Source organism: Musa acuminata, chromosome BXJ3-2 (assembly GCF_036884655.1).
Source record: "Musa acuminata AAA Group cultivar baxijiao chromosome BXJ3-2, Cavendish_Baxijiao_AAA, whole genome shotgun sequence".
Lineage (NCBI taxonomy): Eukaryota > Viridiplantae > Streptophyta > Magnoliopsida > Zingiberales > Musaceae > Musa > Musa acuminata.
Window position 1 is genome coordinate 36130841 of NC_088350.1, and position 25210 is coordinate 36156050.

The 25210-nt window shown below is 40.6% G+C and overlaps 2 protein-coding genes across 6 annotated transcripts; both read right to left on the reverse strand.

Annotated features, from left to right (window-relative positions):
- Positions 1–54: 54 nt before the first annotated feature.
- LOC103976621 (protein neprosin) lies at positions 55–3587 on the reverse strand. Its single transcript, XM_009391890.3, has 7 exons — positions 2940–3587; positions 2759–2845; positions 2453–2668; positions 1437–1601; positions 1056–1109; positions 789–935; positions 55–684 (listed from the first exon to the last, which is right to left on the reverse strand). Exons 1-7 carry the CDS (start codon positions 3126–3128, stop codon positions 307–309), a joined length of 1236 nt encoding a protein of 411 aa, XP_009390165.1. The 5' UTR covers positions 3129–3587; the 3' UTR covers positions 55–306.
- Positions 3588–10638: 7051 nt separating this feature from the next.
- On the reverse strand, positions 10639–25029 carry LOC135632064 (serine/threonine protein phosphatase 2A 55 kDa regulatory subunit B beta isoform-like). Of its 5 annotated transcripts, none has more exons than XM_065140408.1 (14): positions 24820–25027; positions 23859–23959; positions 23624–23719; positions 23392–23511; positions 23043–23237; positions 22503–22594; positions 21326–21444; positions 20218–20341; positions 19713–19836; positions 18585–18653; positions 12894–12985; positions 12706–12783; positions 11377–11450; positions 10639–11301 (listed from the first exon to the last, which is right to left on the reverse strand). In XM_065140408.1, exons 1-14 carry the CDS (start codon positions 24899–24901, stop codon positions 11144–11146), a joined length of 1524 nt encoding a protein of 507 aa, XP_064996480.1. In that variant the 5' UTR covers positions 24902–25027; the 3' UTR covers positions 10639–11143. The 5 variants fall into 5 exon arrangements, 3 of the variants coding, with proteins under 3 accessions (XP_064996480.1, XP_064996481.1, XP_064996479.1); XM_065140409.1 differs by having other exon boundaries at positions 22503–22585; positions 23859–23962; XM_065140407.1 differs by having other exon boundaries at positions 23859–23962; positions 24820–25026.
- Between the last annotated feature and the right edge of the window lie 181 nt (positions 25030–25210).

Genomic DNA, 25210 nt, shown 5'->3' on the forward strand with positions numbered 1-25210 from the left:
GTAGCTTGGGAGGACCACAAATCTGCATGTACTAACTTCATTTTTGGACAAAGACACGATCAAAGAATATATATATATTTACCTTTGCATTTACAGAGCCCTCAAAAGTCGTACGAGAGAGAGCGAGAGCGACAGAGATCCTTTCTTTGCTTGAAATGCCCAGCCAAAAGGGGGAAAAAAAAAAAATCTAAGAATGGCCCGATGTAACCTACCCAAAATTGTAAAATTCCGGAAAAGAAAGAAACAAGGCAAGCTCTCTCTCTCTCTCTCTCTCTCTTTCATCTCTCATCTCTCATCTCTCATCTCTCAAGGACACCTCACGTTCCTCCCTGGCCCTCCATAGTAGAAATAGTTTCCCCAGACGCCGTTGACCCCGCCTTGGATGCTGTAACAATTTGGATGGTCGGCCAAGAGCCTGAGGTTGGACAAGGGGATCAAACTGTTATCCCAGTCCACAAGCTGCAGATTGCGGAAGTAAGATGCTTTGCGGAAACCTTCTCCTGCAAAATGGCCACTGCCCATCTGGGTTGATGTGTGAAACCCGGATGTCTGCGTGTTCACGATTTCTCCCCCGAACTGCACCATGTTTGCGTGCTCTGCCAGGTGACTGAATAAGAAGGATGGCCAGTACCCCACCAGCAGTCCCGACCCCAACTCCAGCCACCAATGTCCATGCTTTGGGTCCTGATCATGGTGTCCACACAGATAATACCTTTTTCTGGTTACTATTTGCAGCCTAGGAAGGAAGATTAGAGAGACGAGATCCAAAACAAGACGTCTGAAATCACCTTCCACACGAGGAGATCGATGTCAAATTGGCCACCGTTCAGCGCCGATGTCGGCGAGATTGCTGCTCCGATGGCGATCTTATTGTTCGTCTGCACAAAGCCTGAGCACAAGAGATTGTAGCAACCGGTTTCCTGATACGCATCACTCTATACATCAAGAGATGATGGGTAATTGTTAGTCAACATCTTCGTATATAGGCATGCACAACATCATAGTAATAATATGTTTCTCGTCTGATCACGTCCATAAAGTTCAGTGGTGCTCACCGTCCAATATGTGAAAAATCTGGGCCTGTTATCTCCGTAGAGCTGAGGACTGACCTGAAGAAAAAAAAGTATGACTGCCTTACCAAACGACTCGATCCCTTGAAAGACACAAAAAGAAAAAGGCAAAAAAGGGGTGGCAAATTTTTCGTCATATGGAAGCTCAGCTAAGAAATATATCCTTCTTTTCATGAAGAAGAAAAAGAAACATATGTATATATATACATATATACATACATATATATGTATACAAAATCATACAAAGAAAAGGTTGGCAGAGATAAACAAGTCTGATGTGGGGGAGAGGTGTTCTCTAAAAACAGGGGAACGTCTCTGGGTCGGCAGGCATAGATAAACAAATGCAACATGTATACTTGTCGTTACCTGCCATCCGGCTTCGATGGTGTTAAGATCGTTGCCAAAGGAGCCTGAGATCACCCATATCTGCGACAGGCTGAACTCGGACGCACTTGTTACCCTCGGAGCCCACACGCTGAGGCTGGCTTTTGCACCATAATACTGATCGCCGATGATATACCCAACAGCATGCTGCAGCAAGCATGAGGCAATATTAATGACCCACGTCAGTGTGCGCAGAAGAGACGACGGAGTTAGCTTGGAAGCTTATGAAGGGGTCTCCGATGGACTGGTAGAAACGAAACAATAGCTTGGAAGCTTATGAAGGGTCTCTCACTCTCTCATGGACTGGTATAAATGAAACAAGCAATAGGACTTGGTTGGACACTTTGAGATTTCGCTCATGTCCGGCCAAGCGAAGGCTTTTAATTACATGACCACGGAAATCGATGAATTAACTATTAGTTCAGTCAAAGGCCACCTCCACCTCGATTTGGTCCCCTTCTCCGGTTGCTGCTGTAGATGCACATGGAGGATGATCATTTCTTATTCTTCATGAGCATGGTTTGGTGTGCATTTTCCTCATTTTCATCAACTACTATCCATGAATCAAGGACTCCGGGACTTATTGCAGTGTTGGCCTACAGGACGACGGGAAGGACTGTTGCATAACTCCTAGAGCAGTCCGAGACTTGGGGCCGTGCAGCAAAGGAATCCATGAGTTACTGGGAAAAGAGTGCCTGTTGTTAGTCGCTAAGCTAAGAACACTGGACCGTGATCCGTGCAAAATCGTTAATTCATCGTTAGTTTGGGGTATACAGGTTGGAAACCCAGAGGGATGGAAACAAAGAAAAATCGTTACTTCCTGTGATCCGTGCAAAGACGAAGCGATTGCTGCCCCCCCCCCCCCCAAAAAAGACAGTTAATTCTGATCTAACTAGTCAGTCATAATAATAACTGGTGAATGGAACCTCGGTGAAGAAGAAGAAGAAGAAGAAGAAGAAGAAGAAGAAGAAGAAGAAGAAGAAGATCAGAAGGTTTACCTCATGCCCGGTGCTCGTCGAATCACGGCGCAACCTTCTCGCCGCAGGCTTCCTCCCAAATCTCTGAACCGAGCTGGCTCTTAGTATGTCTTCCCGTGTCGTTCTCCGTATCGGCACGGTTCCTTCGGGACACGACTCGCCGGAAATGGTCCATGCCTGGAAGCTGGCATCCACCGTGCTGCTCAAGCTGTAGCCTTTTGGCCTCTCGGGTGGATCCTGCAACCGACCAACCACTGTAGATATAGCATCAAACCATCTCCTTAGCACCTGATCAGTGAGCGCTTCGATGCGGAAGATGTCACATACCGAAGGTTTGTGGTCCCGCAGCTTCGGGTGATCAAATGCTGGTTGGAGATGAGACGGAACGCAGTCTATGAGATCACCATCAGAACTCTGCATGCACAACAAGCGACATCCCTCAGGAAGAGGAAAAGGGAGAAGACAAACAAAACAAGGGAGAGGGAAACGATAGAGGATGGACGGATGCCTCGATCGTCTTGACGGCAGGCTTGTTGACCCTTTTCAGATGGGCGCTGATCCTGCTGTGCTTCACTGGTAGTGTCGTGCTATTGACCGCCGCCGACGGCGAGACAGCGGGACGAGCGGGAGAAGCAAGGAGGAGACAGCCAACGAAGAGGGAAATGATTAGGTGAGGTTTGGCGCAGCTAGAAGCCATGCCCGGGGAATTTTGGAGCTGCGATCCTTCTTCTAGAGCTGTCTGTATCTGTGGACATGGGTTTGGTTGTCTTCTTCTTGTATGATCATCATATGGCCCTCTCGCTGGGCATTAAAAAAGAAGGAATAAAACTCCCCACGGCTTGGGTGTTTTTTTCTCCGCAGCGATACCAAACTCTCTCTCTCTCTCTCTCTCTCTCTCTCTCTCACTCCCAAGTAAACACCTCTAGCCAGCTGCTGCTACTCATGGAGTTCCAACCCCACAATCAAACTCTCTCTCTCTCTCTCTCTCACTCCCAAGTAAACACCTCTAGCCAGCTGCTGTGCTACTCATGGAGTTCCAACCCCACAATCAAACACTCTCTCTCTCTCTCACTCCCAAGTAAACACCTCTAGCCAGCTGCTGTGCTACTCATGGAGTTCCAACCCCACTACCACAACATCACCACCAACAACGCTGGGCACCGACTCCGAAGCTTACAAACCTAAAGTTACTAAAACTCCACAACATTTCCTCCCTGGGCATTCGTGTGGTCCCGCGCTCTGCCTCTCTCGCTTTCTCTCCGAGTCCGCTTCGGAACTCATGGTAATGGGTTCTGACAAGGAGAACTTTTCGAGCATGGTAACGTGGGAGCACGCTGGTGAAGTAATTAAGGTGGGTTTCCCCAACCCTCCACCCCCACCCCGACCCCACCCATGGGAGACCGCTCTCTCTCTCTCTCTTTCATTTTCGTGCATATGTATCATGATTTATTGATAGGTGGGAAAAGGAAAGCAATCAGTCCTAGCTCCAATTCCGGTTACCATGCCGCCGGTCACTTCATCTTTTGATTTGTTTAGTTTCCAGTCCTCGTGGTTCCCCTTAATGTTATATTTTTCTTTGGTTCATGGAGTCCAAAGTGGACTTCTTTTCTCGTCTCCCTAGGAACCTCTTTAGCATCTTACCCAACCAACTCTGATGAGAAAAAAAAAACAAAGACAAAAAGTAAACTCAAGTTGCCGACCGGTCCTCCTCCTCTAATTTGTACCGTATCTTACCATCATCTTAGTTACCAGCTGAAACTTGAGAATCGGTAGGTCTTCGAGTTACCTGCCGAAACTCGAGAATCAGTAAGTCGTCTATGCCTCGATGCGTTTGAGTTGATTAATGAACCGCGAAAGGTTTTCCTCAAAAAAAAAAAAAATAAAATAAAATCGCTAAGAATCCAATATGCCCCATAAATGCTGTGAACACAGCTGGTTACGTGGTCCTGTCTTTTATTATTGCTAGCTACTGGGTTTCTGATTTGATCACGGCACGGAGAGACAGAGAGAGAGAGAGTGAGAGACAGTGAGAGCGAGCGAGCGAGCGACAGTCGACGCCAAGTTCAAGAGATTCCACTCTTCAAAACGAGTGTGATTATAGAATATGACTTTTACCATTCCCTCGGCAAAGGGAAAAGAATATGACGATTACCATCACTGAAATAAAATAAATATTAATAAACTAAAACTGGTCGACGGAGAAAAACGGTGGAGGACCATTATTTTATTTGGCCGGACATTGGGACGACTCCTTGCACAGACTTCTCTTCGTGTGGCATAAATGCGTCACCCCGCCTCCACACTGATTCGTTTCATCGTGTATATATATACAACTGATGGGAGAAAGAAAATACGCGTGTGAATCGATGAAACAAAAAACTAAGATTAAAAGGAGTTTCTTTTTCTTTTTCGATGAAACAAAACACGTATTCTGAGAATTGGGAGCACACTAGAGTTTCGACAGGGATCGTGTTGGTCTCGCAAGTGGTCGGTTGGTGCGATACAATTAATAGGGAATGACAAGTGTTATGACATCAAAATCACTAAAAACACATTCTGTGTATGAGAGGGTTGAAGAAGCGAAGGCGAAGAAAAGAAAAAAAACAACTCCGACTATCGTACGTAGAAATTTGATGATACTAATACACAACTCCCGCCCGAGTCCCAACTAGTTTCATGTATGTATCGTGACCCTGAACGTTATCTCTCACTCTACGACAGCTCATGAAGCGTTTGTTGGTGGTCCCTTCACCGTCTGTTCTCTTGCGGGGGTGTACGTAAGGCGACGGGACCTTAACCAGCTTGCTGATGTTTACTGGGAGGTGCGGGCGGTAAGTTCGATCCCTTTTGCTGTGTGGAGAGCAGGAGGACAACAGGTAGTGAGTGAACTTGTAATCCATCGGGTGTCGCTGGAAACTATATATTCATCCCTGCAGGTTCCATCGCTATATGCATGATGATGTCCGAATGTGAACAACAGTGCCGACGGCTCCAGCCTCATGGCGGTACGGCAGTGCAGTGCAGTGCAAATCGACGGCTCCAGCCTCATGGCGGTACGGCAGTGCAGTGCAGTGCCGACGGCTCCAGCCTCATGGCGGTACGGCAGTGCAGTGCAAATCGATGCAGTTTACAGCACGTGATGAGGAGCACGCAAGTGCAGGTTCCCATTGGATCTCCCATCTCCCTTGTGATGTGAAGATCATATATATATATATATATATATATATATATATATATATATATATATATATATATATATATATATATATATATATATATATATATAGGAGCAAGGAAACGATAAAAATAAAATACTACGATGCAAGTAAATGAAATCCTTTCGATATAATATTTAAAACAAGAGGATTGATATAGAACACTTACAATATATTTCCAAATATATTATACGTCTATCTTGCTTCATGAACTATGGTCCTATTTATAGGACCTAGTAGTAACTATCTTACTCTACAATGTCATTCATGATTGAGGTAATTATAGGAATTACTTTATAAATTTTAGATCATCGATCACTTTTTGAAACATGCTTAAAACTATCTAGAACATGATAACTATCTAGATAAATATAATGAATCAATTCTAAACACATCCCCCAAGAATCGAAGGTTAATTTGTTTTATATTTACTTTTTCTTACTGGGCGGGATATTCATTAATTCCTTGTCTTCGTGTAACTTGTTGCCCTTTGTACCGTCTCTTCTCGGTTCGAAGGCCACCGGATATGGAGTCCGAGCGTAGGACCCTTGTACGATAAGCCCAAATGGTATAGTTAGGTGCGCCGACGTGGGGGACCCTGACGGTGTTTTATGGTGGTGTCCCTCATCCAGTCCTGTGGCAATTATTCTGGCCACTCGTACAGTGCTCCTTTACTTTTGTTCATCCCCTCCCACCCGGCCGACTGATCATGGCCTTGCAGCGCTCAAAAGGAAGGAGGGAGGGAGGGAACATGCACCAACACAGAGATACATTGGTCCACAAGGCCACTCTCGCCCATCACTAGTGAGAGTGGATTAGGATATCTTAGCGGAAGCAAGCAGTGGTTTCCATATTGGCCAGCCACCTGAGGATCGGAATAGATGGTAGGCAGATGTGAGCAAAACATAAACTACTACGACACCATGCATGCTTCCTTCTCTTTTATGCTGCTACCCAACAGATTAGCACTTCTCTCTCCTTAATTTGCTGAGTGGTTGATATAATCAAAGGCACCACGTACATTTGTTGATGAGAAATATTCTAATTTCACCAAGCATGGGCATTCTCTTTTAAAACATTGTTCTTTTGTGAAGGGACACTCTTCTGAATATATTACGACTAAGGGAGCGTACGGCCCCAAAACCCATTAAGCGCTCGATGCGTTAATCCCTGTTCTTTCTGTGAATAGATTGTGAAGGGACACTCCTGTTCGTTTGTGAAGGGTCTACTACGCTTGTTCATTCCTGGCACATGCACCCTCTCTCAGTGCTCGTCAGCTGATCAGTCCCTAGACAAGCAGCATGGAATCTGCAGCATTAGATCGATGCGATAAGAGGTGGACGAGATCGCATCCCGCGGTCTGCTTAGTAATGCGAACTGATGAGTTGAAAACTGACACGAATCTACGGTGTTTGCAAGTCCTTCGTATTTGTCGCTCACATGGGCATGATCGAGAGAGAGAGAGAGAGATTAAAACAAAGTTGCATGCATCGTTAGCTCGTCACAGATTGATTGAGAGAGCCTTGTCAAACAAGGGTCAGTCTTCGACTCCTCCTGAATAGCTGACTGAAATTAGGTACATACGACTGTTTAGGAGGATATTGTTCGAAGAGCAAACAAGTTTATGATTGGAATTCTTGAGGATGCTTCGAAAACACTATCTACCGGATTACGAGTATCGAAACTGACATCACCTGGCCAATGTGGTGGTGTCGGCTTGTGTTTCGCGAAATATACAATTCTGAAAGCCGTCGGGTACGATCAACCAAAGCAGGCTGCGTTAGTGCTTCCCATGTCAGACTGAGTTGGAGCTTCCATCGCCTAACCTCGGTACCAGTCCAAACCAAGCACGTAGGCTTAATGTTGATCCTCTCACGGTCACACGTCATGAGGCAATTGAAATGATTGTGGCGGGTGACAAAGTATAGGCAAGAAGGAGGATTATGCGTCGTAGTACCTTGAGATGTAGTAAGGGGGTAGGCACAAGGTTGGGAGCTTGCGACAATATTTCCTGGGCTAGCTTAGTTCACACGTAAATCATGTTCCCGCAGGCAGCCTGTCCGCAATCTGGACGCACGAAAGAAAAGAAAGAAAGGCAAGGCGGGATCGACACGAAAGAATGCGCAACTTTTTGGTAAAGGAAGGAAAAAGCTCGAGAAGTTTGCTTCCCATGGAAGAAAATGCTTGCAGGTGGCACACATGGTGGAGGTCATATGCTGGTGGTGCACCGCACGAACCAAGGAAAGTTGGAGGCCACCAAGAAGCACTCACGCCTAAAAAGAAGAGAGTGGCGTAGTGATAGTGATAAAAAAAAAAAGAAAAAACAAAAACAAGGAATAGTGGGAGGCACTATACCATGTAAGCGGTCGTGATTGGGCAAGGCCAGGCCAGATCACCTTATCTCTTTCTCTTGCTTCCTTTTTGCAGTGAACTACGCCGAACAGGCTCTAGCGAGTGGAAAGTGGCGAACAGGCTCGCGCGCTGTTCCGGAAAAGTCTGCGAAGCACCGAAGAAGACAGAAAACTCAAGAAGATTGATTATAAGCAAGCCTCGCACGTACGTATGTACCCACCCGTTAACGTCCTCCGTAGTCTGCTGTTGTTGCCTCTGCTGTATATATACGGCGCAAGAATCACATCCGATGCAGCAAACTTTTTTTATCTTAGCAACTTTGATGTAGTACAACAACCCACGCAAGCTTGGGATCAAATCTTGGCGAAGCCCACTTGATCTTTTGGATGCTCGAGATTGGTCAGTCGGAGCCATAGCAGTTCTAGTGACATACATCACGCACCATCGAGGTGTTAAGCTAATTAAAACCCAGGCTGGATGAACACGAGCAACGCGCTTCGTCTTCGTGAGCATCGAGTGCCGGTTGGATGCGCTGTCGACGCCACATTTAATGGTTAGTCTTCGCCCGTGCGCGTGCGGTGGTTCTAAATTTGGTCACCCTCCTCACCATCTCGAATGTCCATCTCTCTCTCTCTCTCTCTCTCTCTCTCTCTCTCTCTCTCTACAACACTGTAAATGTTGAGCCCAATAGAAATCTTCAACGCTTAATCAGAAGCTTAATTTTAAATTTGCTATTTTATATAAAAAAGTGCCTGAATTTTTATTTTTTTTTGGATTTTTTAAAATTATTTTTGGGTATTTTTTAAAAGGTATATATCTTTTATTATTATTTCTCAATCAATAACTCTGTTTTCAAGTAGACTTTATCATTTTTTTATTACGGTGGCTAAAGCCCTGTAATATGCCAAAAACACTATAAGTGACCAAAACACTGTGACGAATAGAAAATTTCTTTAGGGGCCATTTGGTTTTTTTTTTTTTTTTTTTAATTAGAAATATTATTTAAAAATAAAATAAAATGGGGGTGCCATTTTAGAAATACATAATATTTTCTAAGAAAATCGACCTTAATTTTTATAAAAACACTTTTTATATCTATATAAATTTAGAGGACTCGTAGGTGGGTTGTTGCTTGACCACACTATACCGAGCCAGGCCAGCTGGTAGCGGCCCAAAAGACACCGTGCCCTATGTTATGAGCACGACCCAATAAGTTGGGATACAGACACGTGGGTGTCTACCCTAATTACCGCGTACCCGTTTACCACATAGCGTCCCAAAAAACTTGTATTGGCTTCAGATCATCGAGGTTCAATGCACGGTGACCGGAATCTACTTATATGCATTATGCACTATTCGACCGGCCACCCCGATTACCACGGTCTCCAACACAAGAGGTTGGACCCATCGTCATGAAGAAGAGAAAGACGTAGCGAAGGGCAGACGATGGTAAAATGGTTGGCAAGGAGGGCGAAGATAGAAGAACAGCGGAGGACAAGAACGGTAGTAGGACGAAGAAAAGTAGGAAGGAAGAAGAAGAATAAAATGGATTGACAAGGAAGGAGTAAGTCGTCGATTCGTGAGCAAGGAGGACAAGGAGATGGAAAGACACTTCCGATCGACCGGCATATGTCACATCAAAAGCTGCCTCCGTCTATTATCGCCCCCATTTCCTTGACCAATCCCATCGCATCCCATCCCATCACTGTCTCCCGTCCTTCCCGCTTTTAGCTTGTGCTCCATCGATTAAATCAATGTCAAAAATATATTTTAAAAGGAAAAAAGGTACAATGACCTCATGTGTGATTACCGTATATCAGTTTGGCTACAAAGTGCCCCCAAAAAAATATTTTGGGCCTACAATCCTTCAGTCGACGTGTTCTCACTGGAATCTACAACAGAAATCTCGCCAACGCTGCAATCACTTCCATTCTGATGCGGATGATTGAGTGGGTTTTTTTTGTTTTGTCTATAAGAGCATGAGAAAGAAGAGTGGGCCGAGACAGGCCGGACCGAATTCTTTCTTTGCCTTCGACCCGCGAAAGATGGGTACAAGCGCCGTTGGTAGGCTTACCGCATACTCATTTCGCGATGAAGGGGCCGAAAAAAAATATTTTCGTTGTCAGATCTTTCATATTTTGTGTTCTTAAACTTACGAGAGGTAACCGGATTCGACGGACTTGAATCCACTCCTACGCCCATCAACGATAGGGTCCGCTGTCAAGGCCCGTCCCATGGGCCTCTGAATTAGCCCGACCAGAGCCATGTCGGACCGGGCTAGATTGGGCTCTTTGGATCCAAGATTCTCTCTATCTTTAGGCTGATGTACACAGCCGGCGTGGGTAAAAAGACTAAAAGATAGCAGCAAGGAGCGAAACGAAGCAGACTTTGATCACCGGGGTGAGGTTTCCGATGAAGAATCAGTGACAACGGAGTCACTTGAAACGGGAATTATCGAATTACGCATGATAAAAATATTTATTTTGTATTAGAGAGAGAAATGCAGTGAATATGTTATTGATAAAAATATAACATATTGAAAATGCAGAGAAATGCAGTAAATATGATAAAAATCAGTGTATAAATTATTGATTATGCAGTGACTTTGATTATTGATTCACGAATGGACGATCACGCACATATCAGTCGCATGCATAATTTACTAATTACGGGATATTGTTACAGAAGCAGCAGACACAGAGGACGCTAACGACGACATGCTTTGCAGCAGACTTCAGACACCCTCATTTGTTTATCACAAATGATTTAGTAATAATGTGGCTTTCATACAAGCATATCTACCTGAAGCCAAACCATTTGTTTGGAGTCACCTTCTCTGATGTCCAACCACCGAAGAGGGACGGCGGTCACACGCCCCCTTCAATGAACGGCTGCCGCAGAAACCTATTAGAATGGCATGAGTTTGACTGCTACTGGTGACAAATTTCTGAGAGCCCCTCAACAACTACGCTCCTCCAAGGATTTGCAGCAGACGCTTGCCAATATCTACTAATCACCGATGCCCCAGAAAAGCATCCTCTTGCCTCATCTAGGTTTTTAAATACTGTCTCTCGGTTCAGCAAGATGGCTACCTGCTCGTCTCTCTGTCCTGGCGTTTTTTTGTGCATGCAACATTCAACTTTAACTAGGCGTTAAAACTGCTCTCTGCATAATACGTGTACAAGCTGCATTTTGCTGCACAAGCTATCAAGTTTGTTGTAGGATGCCATGCCAAGTGGATCAGTTTTGAATCCAAGTCACATGGAATCTCATCGCTACTATCAAACCTTGAATTCTCATGGCCTGTAACAAAGACAAAGACGCTAAATGATTGAAGAAAAACAATTTACTCGGAACAATCATAGATTCTCTTCTAACCTCGCCGGTGGAGTCCACGAGCAAAGAAGGTCAGCAATCCTGCATTTTTCTGGCATTCTTGACTATGGGATACCCTGGATGAGCCAAATACATGAATTGACTAACTATAACATACTTCAATAATTAAAAAAGTGTATGAATCAACTTTATGATTCTCCATCTCTTTTCCTATCTTTCTTGGTAACTCCACAAATCCACCTTAACATTTTCATACCAGCAACACATACTTTTCATACCTTTTTGTATGTCGTTTCCTAAACAATCGGATCGATAAAGCATTATCATTTTACATCCAATAAAATTTTTCTTTTAATCTCAAGAGTATTATCCTGATGCCCCTCACCTTTTTATATATTAAATTGTACCATAAACAAAGGTGCTAGAAAACCAATGAAATAGAAATAACCTGAACTCTCCCAGAGCACCCTTGCATCCCGTATCAACAGAGAGCAAAATGCTACAACTTACATGGTATGCCATCCCCAAGCTACTCATGCCACTAATCTCCCCAATGTGACAGGCAATATCATTTTGAATCAAGATATAGTCTCTTCACAAGCCAAGGAAAGGAACACATAATCCTATACTTTATGATGTCTACTTTATATTTTGTCAAATCAACAATCTGAGCTTATTATTCGTTTATCATAAAGATTAGAAGTGCAGGGGCCAAGTATTAACAACTTCTACCGGATATCTAATATGTACAAGAGAATTATTGAATTCATATATATACACATACCTCTTCATGAAAAAAGATGTTATTTAATTTTGTACTCATGATAAATCAACATATGCCAATGTAAGTTCATAAAACACAGCTGTACATGTCTAAAAATCTAAAAAAGCAATACTTATTAAGAGGTAAATCCAAATGATGAAGCAATTAGAAGTTAAAACTTATGGCTGTAATGAGCTTCCAACAGCATTTGAGGACCATTGGCATTATCTAAAATTGTCATGCTATATCATGGATGCACTAAAACTGATGTATATGAGACTGTTGAATATGCCATCTCCATAATTTTGAAGGTACATGTAATATGAAAGTCAGGGAAGACAACATTTGCATTGAATCCACATGATACCAGCAATACGGAAATATAAAGCTAAAATCTTCTAAGAACAAAACCATACAATATAATAAAACAAAAAATTAAGTTGTCTCACTGCCTTTGCATACTATTGTAGGTTGTAAATAGAAGTATCGACATGAAAATTTATGGTTTTCTTTTAAAGTTGCATTTGGTAGGACTATAACCTCTTAAAATCAAATTCGTGATATATAAATTTAGTGCACCTTGTAAATGAAAAACAAACACAATTCACCTGTTCGGGTTTTTGCTGGCTTCCAATCTGGTACCATCGGTATGCCCACCATCATGACAGAAAACTTTGAAAGTATTGCTGACAGAAAAATACAAAATCAGAAAAACATTACAATTTATATTAAAAGAATAAGGAAAATCCACACCATGGAGATGCTTGCATTCCCAATGTTATATCCGGAAGCAGACCTGTATGTTCCAGTAGCAAAGTGGCGTCCATCCCTGCTTAGGCAACAGTCGAATTTATCAAAAATGAAGTCACCATTATATAGCTCTGATAGCTGCAGAATCCATACAGTCATAAGTAGATTCCTGGTTAAATAGAGGAATAGTACATTTGAAGCCACAAGCAAGTTGTAAGCAACAATAAGAATAAATTTACATAAAGAGGCAGAACCGAAGAGCATGGAAAATTTGATCGGATCAAGGTGCAAGATCTGTCCAATCAATAATTACTTTGCCAAGGTATGGATGCAAGATGATTAGAAGGGCAATTGCCTCACACCATGATTAGACATACAATAACAAGCCTAGATTACTTATTTTATAATGGGTCAAGGTTTGCAATTTCGGATACCAAACCCATGCTGGTTGCTGACCAGACTCATAAGAACCCACATATTGACACGCAGTCTGCCAATACACAACATGGTGCTAGAAGGGGGAGGAGGATGATGAGGAGGTAGTTGTGGAGGAGGAGGCAGCGACAATGGCAACAGAGAAGTACCACTAGTGGGTCAATTTCAAGGAGCAGCGCAACAACAGGCAAGTGGCGGAGTGTCACAGACAGCTACAGCAAGCCCACAACACAGCACCTTCATCGCTTGAGCAGTTTGTCCTTTTGTTCATCGTAACCCTTTTCTGTAACGGCTGTAAATAACAGGATGAGCGGTGGGTGGTGGAACAGTAGCCTTATTTTGCTTGTAATTTGCTCGTTTTCCACTGTAAATGTAGTCTGCTGGCTGTTCTGTCAATCATCAGTAGTCTCGAGCTATGTTCCATCGATCCTCAGCAGTCCCAAGCTAAAACTGATCAAAATAGCCCTTTTTACCTGTGCCATGATGGGTTATCGGTGTAACATCAACTATCTCAGCACTCTCGAACTGCATAGATGGCACGGAGCTGGATGGCGCTCTGGTATAGCAGTTGGAGAGTTCTGATAACTTCTAATGCCATCAACAATATAGTTGTACAAGCGTGAGACTCCATCAAGCTCTCTGACAACCTGGGACCTTGCTATTGTCCGGAATTGTGATAGTCCTCCAAAGGAAATTAAGTTCTCGCCGCTTTCAATTGTTTGTCCAGTGCACCTCTTGGATGATGATGACATTTTGCCCGTCGTTCACCTCTTCGACTAACTCTTCTTCTTTTGTATGTCCTTCAAGACCCCAAGAGGTTGAAACTTAGGTTGGCAGGCAGGTGTTGCTTGGGTATCTCACAACTTAGGCATTCTAGCTAAGTTCATGACATGTGGTATCAGAGGAAGCTTAATTGAAATCAAGCTTTGCTCAATGACCAAGAAGGCAAACAACTAAAAGTAAGCCTTGCTCGATGATTGGACTTACACCATGGCAAGAAAGCATGGTGAATCAAGTGGTACTACTCATCACAAACAATCCCTTCGCATGATCGCTCAAGACGAGCATGGCATCCACATTAGCGGTCAAGAGGACCACATATCTTCCACGTCGAGGAAGGGGTGGTGCAAGGCAAACCAGGACAAACACGAGCCATAAAGAATGAATGTCAGAACTTGAGCCATATCTCACTGTCATCCACGCCAATCTCTTACAAATGTGAAAAGTGCTTAGCGATGATCGAGTCCACGCGAGAAGAGACCAAGTCTCGAATGGGCCAACTGGAGCTTCAAGGCGAAGGCTCAATGATGTTGCACTAGTCCTTACAACATCTCCAAGAAATTAGAGGACCTCACTGTGATAATCACAATTCTCACACGACTGTTGCACGTGGGCAAAAGAAACCTCGTGGCCATTCACAGACTCAATAGTCAAGGGCACTCGAGTTGTACTGATATTATGGTGCTCGGTATGATATAGAGCTCGAGAACTTTCTTTTTGATATGGAACAACATTTTCGAGCAAAGACTTGAGTCCAATGAGACAATGGTGTCGGTCACAACCATGTACCTCAATGGGATGTAAAACTTTGGTGGTACACCAAGTAGGAAGAGAAATCAAAAGGGTGTCGTCGTATTGACACTTGGGGGTGTCTCAAGTGTCTAAAATGTCAACCATCTTGACACCTTAAAATCTCGGGCGGCACAGGATTGGATGGGGCTCTGGGTCAGACAATCTTTGTACTGGAACAATTAAGTATGAGTGCTTGTGTGCTGGGAGTTTGTGCACGACAAGCTACTTTGGACCCTTTATCATATGATCATTCAAAGCCTACAAAGTCTACATTTGCCAATAAAGTCTTTGCTTCAATGTTTATTTGTGGGATATGAGTGTACACTTCGGTGGAGTGATGATAGCAGTTTGCCCTCATGTTCAAGTTAATGTTTCCTTGCAGCTCCCTAAAAGATCAGGGGAGACATGAGGTTGCGAGAGATTGACCCTTTGTGAATGAATATCAAAGGGTGTCACACGACCAACATAAAGTCAACTAAGTCTATGACAATTCAAAACCACGACTACCTTTCAAGGCTAATTAAGTTCTGATTGCTTTTCAATTGTTTGTTCTGTGCACCTTCTGATCAACAATGACATTTTACCTGTTGTTCGCCCCTTCGACTCTCTTTTCTTATTTTGAACATCCTTCAAGACCATATGAGGTTGAAATTTAGGCTAACCCTTGTGCACAGGTATGGCTTGGATGCCTAGCAACTTATGCAATTGTAGCTAAGTTTATGACATGAGGGCATGATAAGGGTTGCACCAGAAAGGGTGGGAAAGGGGTATTCTCTCACTAGGGTTTTTAGGGTTAAAAAATAAAAAAGCAGGCGGTAAGCCTTTTGCTGCATATGAAGTGTCCGAAATTGGATAATTCGCATGTCCATTCATGTTCGGACGAGTATATTACTGATAACTACGTACCAATCTGAGATAAATTACATACCCTATAATGGGCTTAACATACTGCATCATACCCCAAAATTATACTCTAATTTGATTTTCATGCTTACATAGGTTTGACAGCAGACTAACTGATGAGAACTAATAGATAACAATCTGATCTTCTTTCTAAATAACAATCAGAAAAACTAACAGAAAGTCTGACGATGAACTACAAGATGATAGAATATGTTGAGAAGGAAGCGGTCATAATATAGAAAAACATAATCCTGGAGGTGAAGACAAAAAAAGCTGAACTCCAAAACACTCAAAACCAATTTGTGTAAAACAATACATCACAAAAAAGACCCAAGACATCCATATTTTAGATTCAACCTAACCAAACCTCAGTCCATCTGTCCTTATTTATGATCAGGATAAATCAATTTGCTTAAGCCTCATCTTTGCAATCATCCGTCTTTACAAAAAAAAAACCTTTGAGCCCTCAACTTCAACTTCATTATTTGAAAAAAATTCTGCTTCTACAAACTCATATCAAAAGATTATAGTCCACTTTTGTCTTGAAAACTTGTGAATTATGTAAATCATTGTATGATGCTTTCACAAATGCAATCGCTTAAATCATAGCAAATCATACACGTACAAGCAAAAGGCTATCAAAGGTCCAAGATTAAAGCTAAAAAGAATGAAAACGAATAAGACTTAAGACAGATTGTAGGACTGGCCAATCCTATTGGTTTGGTCAGAGATTAAAATTAATCGTGAGACTTCTCTCGAATCATTCAATCCAACAAATGAGGGTGGACCATGGTACAACCATAAGATATTCAATCCAACCAATCTTGACCAACCTATGGGATATTGCCAAAACTCATACCTTTCTTACTAATCCAATGGATCCTGGCTGATTGGACCCAATCTAGTTAATTTTTGTCTGATTTTCAATTGCTTGTAACTGAATTAAATTAATTAAAAAACAATGATCCAATTCGTCCAATTTTAATTAATCCCAGTACTAAATGCTACACCCAGTCCCAAGCCCAATCCCGCAAGTTCATCAGGAATCAACCCAAATTGACTAATCGTGATCAAAATTGACTGATCCCAATTCTGGAAAGGTGTCTCCAGAAGAAAAGATAGAAAAAATGAATGAGAGAGGATAAAGTGATAACTGCAATGAAATACAGCCAAATCCAACTGATGCTGCTGAAAGTAACCTACTTATCATGCCAAACACTTATGATATCAGCATCATGATTTTTATTGAACGCTTTTGCTCTGCTAGAAGATGAAGAGGAGTGTAACAAGTGATAAGGGGAGAGAGAAGAGAAATTTGGAAGATTGGTCACCCTACTTAAGGTAATCGAGATTGTTCTCATGACTCTCTTAACTAGCGACTGAATAATTAATGCGATCGACAGGATATATTTTGAAAAATCAATCTATACTTTAAAATTTCATCTAATAGTTATTGAAGTTCAAAAAAATACTAATTTTTATTTATCTTAATTTATTTCAGTTTTCCTTTTTTTAAAAAAAATAAAAATGATCAGAGATCCAAATTCACCAACCTGATTTGATCTGTCCCACTGATAATGATTTGGAATCATCAAACTGATACCAAGTTTGACCTAATGAAACTTGGTTTTAGGCATAATTTATACAATGCAGCAATTTGATATAACTAACAAAGTACATAGATAGGCACCTATAAGAGTTAATGAGTGCAGTACATGAGACTCAAAAGGTGTTATGGAGATTGTAAGATGAGATAAGAGAAAATTACTGGAGAAGAACATGAAATAACTGTATTAGCTGGGAACCACCTTCGTAGATAATGAACTTTAGTCTTATTTTAGATGACTAGTTACACTATTTAATCAAAGACTTGTTACACCCCTAAGATATAAACTTGACAATAAGATCTTTATCTTATCCTTTTTCTAATTTGCGATAACATACATATGTATCCATATAAACCCTCTTGCTCTAAATTAAAAACATCAATCACTTATTTAACTTAAATACAGCTTCAAGACACTTGGACAATTTATCTAAAAAACTAAGTTAAAAAAATCAAAATTATGAAAACAGAAAAGAAATAACTAATTTAGACTAATATTGACCATATCTAGATTGACCCAAAATAGTTGGGATTACAGCTTTATTGTTGTTGTTGTTATTGTTGTGGCCATATCTAGATTCCTCAGTCTGGATTCACAGATATCACTACCCATTTTGCTGTCTTGCATGTGTTCATGACTTGCATGCACACTGTAACCACTGTAGATATTTCAACTAGAGGAAGGATTCACACTATAATATTCAAACAACAAAAAGAGAGCAATATGATAGTGTCTTGTTTAATAAAGTGAGCCAAGCAATGAAGTCTAACAAATATTGTAGTATCAACAAATATCAACTAGTAGATGATTATATAGGTTACCTATAAGACAGCTTACATTGTGAGATTACAATCCTTGTAGGGTTTAGGAAGGGTTACAGGGTCAACATTTTTTTTCTAATAAGCTTTTTAAAAAGAAACTGACAATGATATCAAGATGATAATAGATAGTGTATATAACTATATATCATTATGGGAACTATACAATAGGTAAATCATATATGGAAATTTCTTAAGTTCCTTAGTTGTAACTGTTTGTCCTCTAGGCTAGCTTGGCTTTACAAATAATGGATGAATGAGTCCAAGAGTTGGGAATTAGAGCATATTCTTCGCTTTGCATCTGCTATAAGCTCCGGAATTCAACATGGTAAATACTCATCCCATCCAAGGACAAAAACCATTAGAAGGCAGATGAAAAAATGAAATCAAGGAATTAATTACCTTAGGACGAAGAAACTCATGTGTCTTAAAACTAACTATAGGAGAGCTTTCCATATGCAGGTCCCACAACTGTAAATAAGGAAGAAGTAACCAACATATAAGAAATACTAACACACAAAGCTCATTGCTCATGTACACACAAAAATGATATCAATGTATGTTTATGTTAATGCATTATAAACTATGCCAGAGATGCCAAACTAATACCTGAATAAAACACTAAGTAGCTAATGCTATGTCAAAATACATTCAGAAAGCTCACATATGGCAACATATTAGCAAAGCTCCGAACCATAATAAAGTTAGGTGAATTTCCAGATGCAGTACAAAGTGAACAAGTGTTCTCGCATTGTTTTGGACTGATCCGAGTAGAGAAGTCAGTCCAAGACCAAAGGACTAGGTTAGCAACTTTAAATATAGAAACACTTTCAGAAAAGTCCAGAATAGTTCTCGACCCATATGTCGTCGATTCAGTAGGTCCTGATAGAATAGTTGCCAATGTCTATAATATATCTGGTTTAATGTTACCAATGTCGTGTTTGCAAAAGTTGCTATATGTCACACCCAAAAATTCAATCATGGTATTAGGAACAAAAAATTAAGCATTGATTACCAGATATGTTGTATGACGAAAGTTGCACCCCATAAAAGATTAGAATTTCAACTAGTGTGCAGTATAATAGGGTTTAACAGTTTGAAACCAACATCAAACCTAAATGGCAGTAAGACAGTAATTCCTTTTGTTAGATTATGAACATTTTAGCCCCAGGAACATGCATCATATAATTTATAGAATTACCATGAAATATTGAAAAAATGGGACAAGGATAAGAGTGCAGAAGTAACAGTTAAGTTTACTTCTACCAATTAGAGAGGAATTCAACATTCATATATTGACTGATCAGAGGCCAACATGCACCACTGCAGTCCAAAAAATATTTTCCAAGGGAAGGTTGAATTATTTAAAAAATAATAATTAAAGTTAACCCACTCAAATTCCAGTATAGCATCTAGCAAACAATTATAGTTAAGCAAACAAAATTATTTACCATTCAAAAACAATGTTTCATAACGAAAAATTTAAAACAAAATCATTATAGATAGAAATCAACATAATAGATAGAAAACCTTTAGGTTCATGTAGTCACGAGTTAAAATATGTCTTCCATCTTTAGCAAACTTTATATCAGAGATAGAAGCAGCTATCTCTGTGAAAAAGGATCTAGATCCATGAGCATCACGGTCTTGAAAACTGTAGTAACAAATTCAAGTTAGCAAAAAACAAAATTAAGTTACCCCACAAAACATATAGAGTAAAAGATCAGGCATACAATATCATGAGCTGGATATCGTGATAGTGGATTGAATAAGAAAGATAGGATCATAGGAATATGATTGATGGTAAAAATTTTGTCCCTTGGCAGGATCATGTTAATGGAAAATTTCTTTTATATAACCCTTCTTTTTACTTGCTCACTAAAACAACCAGCATTTTATACTCCATAGAAGTCAACCTGATTAACAGCACAACTCAATCATGCCTCAAAAGAGGAGAAATGGAAAAATAGGAGTTTGACAGTCAAAACAATATATGCCCCAGAAGCAAGTACCTAAAGATAAAAAAAAGACTCACATTCTTGCATTCTGGTCGCATAATGCTGACTGCCGCATGTCGACCAACCGTATAAAACCTCTTGAGCTGCTGTAAGCTAAGAGATTGCAGTATGCTGGATGGAACTCGGCCGATGTTATTACCTCTGATTAGATATTTTTTACCATATACCATGAAAGAATCAGTAATATGTCTACAACAAACAAAAACTACATCAAGAAATAAGTGTCAAATGACAGAATGATGACTGCAATCATAATGGTCAAAATCACACACTTATAAAGAAACTTATAGCATATTGTATCTAAGTTCGGTATATAAATTGTATAACATATCTATCATCCAGAACAACTATCATATAACAAAGAACTAATAGAACTGATTCTGAACTTCGTACATTATCTGTAGATGATAATTGTATCATCCAACATATCTTCAAATTTTTTGTCCATCACTGTCAATCTACTATAAAAGAAAAAAGGGAACCACAACACATCAAACACCAAAATATGGAAAAAAGACTCAACATTCAGGATATCTATTCATCTAATGTTTCTAGAATCAATGTATTTATATAAGGGAACCTACCATCCTAAGAGCACAAGAGCTACCATTACCAAACGATAGACCACGGAAACAAATCAAACAAAATAAAAAAGGATGGTGGATGCAAGAAAACATACCTTTAACAGACAAAGCTATTTCCCCCCCCAAAAAAAAGAAAAAAAATCATTAAAAGGAAAATAATACCAACAACAGGTAATAGGGAAGTCAGTGGGTCAGGCCGAATGTTGGACACATCAAATATTTGACAAAGACCCAACTTGATGAGTGATGACTGGCCCTGAAAAACATCAATACTGACCAAATATATAATATGTAGCCCTTCATAGTGTTATACACCAGCTAATAAATTAAAAACAACTCATCATAGAAGAAAACAATTGACTAAAGTTTCTTGCACTAGGAAAGAAACACCATTACATTTTATGCTAAAAAACATCGTAGCTTTCCTCTGCCATTTAAGTTAACAGCAAAGTTCATGAGGAAGTTGCAACCTAAAACACACAAGAAATGAAGAGTGGAACAAATTCTTTTCTGCGAAGCATTGAGTTACAAGGGAAGTCACCTACGAGATCCTCCATGTCCAAAGGCTTCAAATCAATAATGTTGAAACATTGATTGCCAACTTCAAGGTTCCACATGTTTATTCTGAGGTCATCTGCAGATAAGAATGTCTCGCAATCACTGCATACGACAGTGACTCATATCAGATTTTGAATGAAATCATACAAAATAATTTTGTAGTGCCAAACATGAATGTTTTATGCAAGGATTGTAATTTCATTCCGTACCGGAGTATCGAGCTTAGCTCGATACGGTATGGTATGGTATAATATACCGAGCGGTACATTTCGGTGTACCATTCGGTATATGTATATGTACATATGTATGCATATGTATATGTACATATGGATGTATATATATACATACATACATATATACATATATATACATACATATATAAACCGACGTCGCCTCGAGGCGACGTCGCTTGGTTTCTGCCTGCGTGGGGAGAAGAAACCGACGTTTCCTTCTCCCCATGCGAAAAAAAAAAAGCGACGTCGTTTGGTTTCTACCTGCGTGGGGAGAAGGAAGAAGCCGAGGTTTCCTTCTCCCCGGGCAAAAAAGGGCGACGAGCCGATGATGCCGCCTCGTCGCCTCGTTTCTTTTACCTGCATAGGGAGAAGAAACGCCGCCTCAATGACGCTCGGTTTCTTCTCCCCGCGACGTCGCCGAGGCTTCTTCTCTCCTTGCGCGGATGAGGAGAAGTTGTCGACAACACCAAGGCCTCATCGCCTCAGATGAGGAGGAGGCGACATCATTTGCGACGTCCGGCAAGGGAAGGCGGCGACGGATCAGGATCGTCGAGGGAGAGAAGCGTCGGATCTCCAGGTTTCCCTTTTCTTCTCCTTCTTCTTTCTTCTCCCTCAGCTAATACCGTCCGCTATTGACCGATTTAAGATGGTAACGGAGCGGAAACAACTCCAATCGACGGTAGCGCCCGGTAGCGAGCAGTCCGCGTACCGATCTACTGGCGGACCGGTACGTACCGCCCAGTACAGGTGGTATTATTCGAAATTAAAAATCTTGGTTTTATGTACTTCCTGTTAATGTTAGAAACGGTACATTAGTTTTGAATGATAAGAAAATTGATGTTGGCATATAAATACAAGATGTAATCATGTAACACCTTAATAAATAAGGACGTATAACACTAGAAGAGAAAAAGCATGAAAAATTACCTATTAATTGATATAGAATTAATGTTGTAGTCATGAGCATGGGAATAAACCCTTCGACACCTTGAGGAGGCACACTCTCCAAACTGAAACATCTGATAGATGAGATATCAGTATAAATGATACTTCAAGCATCATTAGTTAAACACATCAAAAACATACAACCTCTACAGTCATTATTCTTTATGCTACTCCAATTTACAAAACTAAAATAGCATTTCAAGGTAAACTGCAACTTCATGTTTGTAAAAAAGTGCAATTGATCATAAACATTAATTAAATTCGATGTCAAGACATGCCTTAGCAAGTCCCTTCGTAGAGTTTGTAATCATAAAATTATTCATCTAACAACTTGTTTGATGCAACTTGGGCTTCTCTCTATTGATTTATGTTTCAATCATCTAGACTAGCAGGAATTAAGTACTACAGTAGTAGAACACATCAAATCAAAGAAATCAACCTGAATATCAGTTCATGGACAGTCCATGATGGACTAGTCTATCAGGAATATCCAGGAGATCTCCATAGTACCAATTTACGTACCATTTTGGGACTTTCTTTATATGTTGGAAATGTACTCTTTGGCTTTTTAGTTATCCATTCAAGATGGTAACCATTTGGAACAGATTGTATCTTTTGGTCAGTCAAGAAACTCTTCTCAGACAGAAGCGCGTTTTCTGAGGATATATGTGCATTTGAGTCCATTTCTATAATCTTCTTTACTCTATGATCTGAAACCTGTTTAACAAAGCAAGCAAAAATTACAACCTGCCCAAAATTCAGCAATAACACCAGAAGCATTCACTTCTAAAGGGTGAGTAGGTGCTAACTTTCAAGGTACAAGTGAATTGTTTTCAGCAATTTAACTTGGCTCATTCAGCAGTTATCTTACCTTCCATAGTTTAATCGTCCTGTCATTTGTAGAAAGAATGAACAGAGAGTTATTGGAGCTGGCACACCATCTCAACTTGTTGATCTTTTCTCCAATTTCCAAACTTTTAAGGTAATCAAACTAACAAGATAAAAATGCATCAGGGTTAGCTTCTAGACTGCTATGCAACTGATGCGTGCTGTTGTAGTGGATCAGTGGGAGATTATGCAATTGAAGTGAAATAGAATGGTACCTCTATCTCATGACTTTGGAACTCTGTCTTGTAAGAATATAGAGGATGAGAGGTAACAGAAGAGTCTGTATGCTCCAACTCTTTCCTAGATCGTAGCTGATAATATAATTAAAAATCCAATTACTAAAGTGGTATCCACAATAGAAAAAAGAAAAAAATTCACAAGGAGATCAAATCCAAGTGGAAATCTTGAGCAAAAAAGAAAAGGATCAATGCTGTGGATCAGGGCAGTTACATCTTTTCCATTTGTCCTTTCAAAAAGGACAACACGACCACCATGATCTCCAGTTGCAAGATAGTCCCCTCTACTCTCAAACTCGACCGCTGATATTATGTCTACTGCAAAAACCAAGTTTTTTTATCACAATCAGCCGTTTTCATGGTGGGTGCTTGAGCCAGATAATTCATAAACAAGATATTTCAAACCTATGAAGAAAACAACTAATGCACCACTTTGCATTTCCAGATCCTTTTATGTGGCTATCATCTCATCAGTTGTGTAAAATCTTAAGAGAATAGAATATTCAAGGAACCACGAGCGGCAAGACAGGTGGATAATCATTTTTCCACCTGTCAGTTCTGTAAAATCTTTTGCCGTTTCTTCTCAGAGTTCCATTCGAAGTTGTAAGTCAACATAACAATGGATTCACCTAAAAAAGAAGCAACATATTTGAAAAAGACCTACTTCTTTTTGTTCTTCTTTTTGTTCTTCTTTTGTGGTGCTTGCGGAACAAGAGAACAGAAGCATTTGGCGTATGAAATACTTTTTCACCTTTTAATCATTTTTCAGGAAGGCCTCGACGTTAGACAAAGCTTGTGAGAAAAGAGTACACCATTGTCTATCGCAGAGAGTCAAAAAGTGAGCAAATAATAAATTAAAGTGCAACCAATCGAGATTCGCGTCCCAATGCAAATAACATTTAAATTCGCCTCTAAATTTTCTTCATATATGATCACTGGTAAGAAGGTACAGAGAGGGATGGGATCAACAACAACATCATCCAGGTAGTCCGATTTCCTTGCTTTTCCTAGTTTATCTTTATCACTATCTTAGCAAGTTCACAAACAGTAACAGAAGATGCTGCCAAAGATGTTTAGAAACGAACGATGGGTAGCATAAATATTTTCAAGAAAAACGAAGAATCAAGAGGCCAAGAAAAAAGGGACAGAATGAGGAAGGGATTTGGAGGCCTGACTTTCTTCGACCTTCTCTCCGGGTTGCCTCTCGCCAAACACCTGGGAGAACTTCCAGTTGAACGACCGCATCGACGAGGTCATCGTCACAGTTCCCTCTCTCACGCTCACATCGGAGGAGAAATCTCCGGGGGTGGCGAGGCAGACCCCGGAGGAGAGGCACAAGTTGGAAGAGAGAATTCGTGTCCACTTTGGAGAGGAGGATTTTATCCGCTGAATTATATCTCAGTAATTGCGTCGCCTTATCCGACCGAGAGAGCTACTTTGTTTTACATTTTCCAATTTCACAATATATATATATATATATATATATATATATATATATATCTTCTTTTTAAGTGTTTGTAGGGGAGGTATTTTTTTTCGAAGGAATACTTTTGACATCACAAAACA

Excerpts from the sequence above, each read along its gene's own strand:
- LOC103976621 (XM_009391890.3), bottom strand. The coding sequence starts at position 3,128 with ATGGCTTCTAGCTGCGCCAAACCTCACCTAATCATTTCCCTCTTCGTT. Across the intron at positions 2,669-2,758 it reads TGCGGGACCACAAACCTTCG|GATCCACCCGAGAGGCCAAA; the intron begins GTATGTGACATC and ends GGTCGGTTGCAG. Across the intron at positions 685-788 it reads TCGATCTCCTCGTGTGGAAG|GACCCAAAGCATGGACATTG; the intron begins GTGATTTCAGAC and ends CACCATGATCAG.
- LOC135632064 (XM_065140407.1), bottom strand. The coding sequence starts at position 24,901 with ATGACCTCGTCGATGCGGTCGTTCAACTGGAAGTTCTCCCAGGTGTTT. Across the intron at positions 18,654-19,712 it reads GTGACTACATGAACCTAAAG|TTGTGGGACCTGCATATGGA; the intron begins GTTTTCTATCTA and ends CCTTATTTACAG. Across the intron at positions 12,986-18,584 it reads ATGAGTTTCTTCGTCCTAAG|CTATCAGAGCTATATAATGG; the intron begins GTAATTAATTCC and ends TGGATTCTGCAG.